Source organism: Procambarus clarkii, chromosome 68 (assembly GCF_040958095.1).
Source record: "Procambarus clarkii isolate CNS0578487 chromosome 68, FALCON_Pclarkii_2.0, whole genome shotgun sequence".
NCBI classification, from domain to species: Eukaryota; Metazoa; Arthropoda; class Malacostraca; order Decapoda; family Cambaridae; genus Procambarus; species Procambarus clarkii.
In genome coordinates, this window is record NC_091217.1 from 1,728,522 (window position 1) to 1,732,712 (window position 4,191).

A 4,191-nucleotide genomic window follows, 5' to 3' on the forward strand; every position below is an offset into this window, starting at 1 on the left:
ATACCGTTGAATCTTCTGTGTGTGTGTGTGTGTGTTTGTGTATGCTTGTATCCTTGTGCGTGTGTGTATGTGTGTATGTGTATAACGTATAATCTACTAAATATATGAAGAACACGTTGATAATTTATCCTTTTACTTAAACTAAAAAGGTTTCCGTAATTATATTTTCCCTGTTGAAACTCTGCTACCATTGAGGTGCAGCACAAATATGAACAATGTGAATGAGCGATATTCAGCTACAGCGATGCGTAATTAAATAAAGTAATATTTTTCTTAGCGTATCTTCTGAGTAATCACTCGAGGAAGGACTTAATACGTTGACTTGCTTGCACTGCAGTTCATATAATTTCATAAATGCATTTCTTTAAGTTTGCAAATTTCGTCTTGCAACCGAGGTGTATTTCTCAGCGATCAGGAAGAGAGAGTTTTGCTGTGGCTTTGCTTATTAGGGAAGAGCAAGTAAGCTCATTCGTCTGGGTATACATAATCATGACTTATATATTACTGAAAATAGAAAAATAAATCCCGTAAGAGTTTTACAGTTGCGTAAGAAGCTGAAGAATTCTTCGCGTATCGCTCTTGCGGTAACGGAAGATGGCGACTTGCTTTTCATAGAAAATATTGAACTGTGGAAATATTTACGTGTTGATTGGGAAGGAAGGGAGCGAGGGAGGGTTGTGTAGGAGAAAGGGGAGGGGGTGTGAAGACACTTGTTGGCCCTTTACTATAATTTACAACATGACAATGGCTCCAGGACACCACCAAATGGTTGGAAGGCACTCGCCCACACCTTCCAGTATCATCCACACTCTCTCCGCCCTCTACACCCTCCACCACAGTCATCAGTACCACTCAACCTGATAGACCCTTTACCACCATCGTCCCATGTACCACGACCATCTTCCCCCTTATCTAGTATCACCCATTTCACCACGGCCCCCTTCCCCCTTCATAATCAAAGACCCCGTCCACTACCCACGATACCACCACCACCCTCCCACGCCACACACACACTCTAGGACTCTCTTGTTCTCTATTCAATTTGCTGCCCTTATCAGGTGAAATGTTTTGATGTTCCCTACTGTAGGGCGAGGCGCAGTGTTCTTCTTGATTGTTTCTGGTGCCTGGGTCGAGGTATGGTGTTCCTCTTGATTGTTTCTGGTCCCTGGGTCGAGGTATGGTGTTCCTCTTGATTGTTTCTGGTCCCTGGGTCGAGGTATGGTGTTCCTCTTGATTGTTTCTGGTCCCTGGGTCGAGGTATGGTGTTCCTCTTGACTGTTTCTGGTCCCTGGGTCGAGGTATGGTGTTCCTCTTGATTGTTTCTGGTCCCTGGGTTGAGGTATGGTGTTCCTCTTGACTGTTTCTGGTCCCTGGGTCGAGGTATGGTGTTCCTCTTGATTGTTTCTGGTCCCTGGGTCGAGGTATGGTGTTCCTCTTGACTGTTTCTGGTCCCTTGGTCGAGGTATGGTGTTCCTCTTGATTGTTTCTGGTCCCTGGGTCGAGGTATGGTGTTCCTCTTGACTGTTTCTGGTCCCTGGGTCGAGGTATGGTGTTCCTGTTGATTGTTTCTGGTTCCTGGGTCGAGGTATAGTGTTCCTCTTGATTGTTTCTGGTCCCTGGGTCGAGGTATAGTGTTCCTCTTGATTGTTTCTGGTTCCTGGGTCGAGGTATAGTGTTCCTCTTGATTGTTTCTGGTTCCTGGGTCGAGGTATGGTGTTCCTCTTGATTGTTTCTGGTGCCTGGGTCGAGGTATGGTGTTCCTCTTGATTGTTTCTGGTCCCTGGGTCGAGGTATGGTGTTCCTCTTGACTGTTTCTGGTCCCTGGGTCGAGGTATGGTGTTCCTCTTGACTGTTTCTGGTCCCTGGGTCGAGGTATGGTGTTCCTCTTCATTGTTTCTGGTCCCTGGGTCGAGGTATGGTGTTCCTCTTGACTGTTTCTGGTCCCTGGGTCGAGGTATGGTGTTCCTGTTGATTGTTTCTGGTTCCTGGGTCGAGGTATGGCGTTCCTCTTGATTGTTTCTGGTCCCTGGGTCGAGGTATGGTGTTCCTCTTGACTGTTTCTGGTTCCTGGGTCGAGGTATGGTGTTCCTCTTGATTGTTTCTGGTCCCTGGGTCGAGGCATGGTGTTCCTCTTGACTGTTTCTGGTCCCTGGGTCGAGGTATGGTGTTTGTGCGTATGATGACAATGTTTTCCAAGTGGTTTAATCTATCTGAGAATTCAATTTCTTTCTTTATTATGCACCCTATACCCATCCCGTGGGCGGTGGTGTAAAGAATTACAGAGGCACATAATCGGTTCAGGAACTGAGGTGGCAAGAGTGGTTTCAACCACTATACTTAAGTATTACGAGTCTTCATAATTAAGTATGCCTAAGTGTGCTTTCACGTGGTCACTGATCGTGAGTTAGTCGCGTTTTGTATACGAGTAATTTGTATAGATTTTTAGTCATATATAATGGTTCGTCTTGTGGTTTTTATCTATCATTGTATTTTTCTTCCCGGGTTATTATTATGGTAATATAGTTTGTTGCTGTCTCTCTCTCTCTCTCTCTCTCTCTCTCTCTCTCTCTCTCTCTCTCTCTCTCTCTCTCTCTCTCTCTCTCTCTCTCTCTCTCTCTCTCTCTCTTTCTCTCTCTCTCTCTCTCTTTCTCTCTCTCTCTCTCTCTCTCTCTCTCTCTCTCTCTCTCTCTCTCTCTCTCTCTCTCTCTCTCTCTCTCTCTCTCTCTCTCTCTCTCTCTTTCTCTCTCTCTCTCTCTCTCTCTCTCTCTCTCTCTCTCTCTCTCTCTCTCTCTCTCTCTCTCTCTCTCTCTCTCTCTCTCTCTCTCTCTCTCTCTCTCTCTCTCTCTTTCTGTCTTTGCAATGAAACCAACATGACGTTGATGGCGTAAGTGTGCAATACAGATTTTTATAAACACTGACATGCAAACGAGGGAAAAAAAAAAAGATAGATATAGAAACGGGGGGAAAATGTAAGCCACATACAAAAGAATTTTGGAAAAATAAGGAGGGAAAAATATATAAAGGGAATCTATTGTGTAAAGGTTTGGTATATATTTTTTTTCCTCTGCCTACCTTTATTCTTTATTCTCAGATATTGTTTCTGTTCGTCAGGTGTTTTTTTGTGTAAGTTGTCAGGTGTTTTTTTGTATAAGTTATTTGTGAGTGATGTCTGTTATTTAGTGTGATCGCTGTGGTGTAATTTATCATCACTTTTAGTATTTTTTCACTATCGTTGGTGGTTAATAGCTTCTAATTCCCTCGTTATTCTTAATGTTCTTACTGTATGCTGTTTATGCTGAGCGAATCTTTGGGATTATAATGATTGTATTTATATTTGAGGTTATTATTCTTGTTGTTTTATGTTTGTTGTGTTCATTAGTGGTTTGTGGCTGTTGTTGATGTTCGTGTTGTTTGTGGCTGTTGTTGATGTTAGTGTTGTTTGTGGCTGTTGTTGATGTTCGTGTTGTTTGTGGCTGTTGTTGATGTTCGTGTTGTTTGTGGCTGTTGTTGATGTTCGTGTTGTTTGTGGCTGTTGTTGATGTTCGTGTTGTTTGTGGCTGTTGTTGATGTTCGTGTTGTTTGTGGCTGTTGTTGATGTTCGTGTTGTTTGTGGCTGTTGTTGATGTTCGTGTTGTTTGTTGCTGTTGTTGATGTTAGTGTTGTTTGTTGCTGTTGTTGATGTTAGTGTTGTTTGTTGCTGTTGTTGATGTTCGTGTTGTTTGTTGCTGTTGTTGATGTTCGTGTTGTTTGTGGCTGTTGTTGATGTTCGTGTTGTTTGTGGCTGTTGTTGATGTTCGTGTTGTTTGTGGCTGATGTTGATGTTCGTGTTGTTTGTGGCTGTTGTTGTTGATGTTCGTGTTGTTTGTGGCTGTTGTTGATGTTCGTGTTGTTTGTGGCTGATGTTGATGTTCGTGTTGTTTGTGGCTGTTGTTGATGTTCGTGTTGTTTGTGGCTGTTGTTGATGTTCGTGTTGTTTGTGGCTGATGTTGATGTTCGTGTTGTTTGTGGCTGTTGTTGTTGATGTTCGTGTTGTTTGTGGCTGTTGTTGATGTTAGTGTTGTTTGTTGCTGTTGTTGATGTTCGTGTTGTTTGTTGCTGTTGTTGATGTTCGTGTTGTTTGTGGCTGTTGTTGATGTTCGTGTTGTTTGTGGCTGTTGTTGATGTTCGTGTTGTTTGTTGCTGTTGTTGATG

The 4,191-nt window shown here is 43.1% G+C and overlaps 1 protein-coding gene across 1 annotated transcript; it reads right to left on the reverse strand.

Annotated features, from left to right (window-relative positions):
• Nucleotides 1–1,078: 1,078 nt before the first annotated feature.
• LOC138355601 (uncharacterized) lies at nucleotides 1,079–2,122 on the reverse strand. The gene has a single exon (XM_069310913.1). The coding sequence runs from the start codon at nucleotides 2,120–2,122 to the stop codon at nucleotides 1,079–1,081; it is 1,044 nt and encodes a 347-aa protein (XP_069167014.1).
• Nucleotides 2,123–4,191: the final 2,069 nt, after the last annotated feature.

Coding starts and splice junctions, on each gene's coding strand:
- LOC138355601 (XM_069310913.1), bottom strand. CDS start 2,122: ATGCCTCGACCCAGGGACCAGAAACAATCAAGAGGAACACCATACCTC.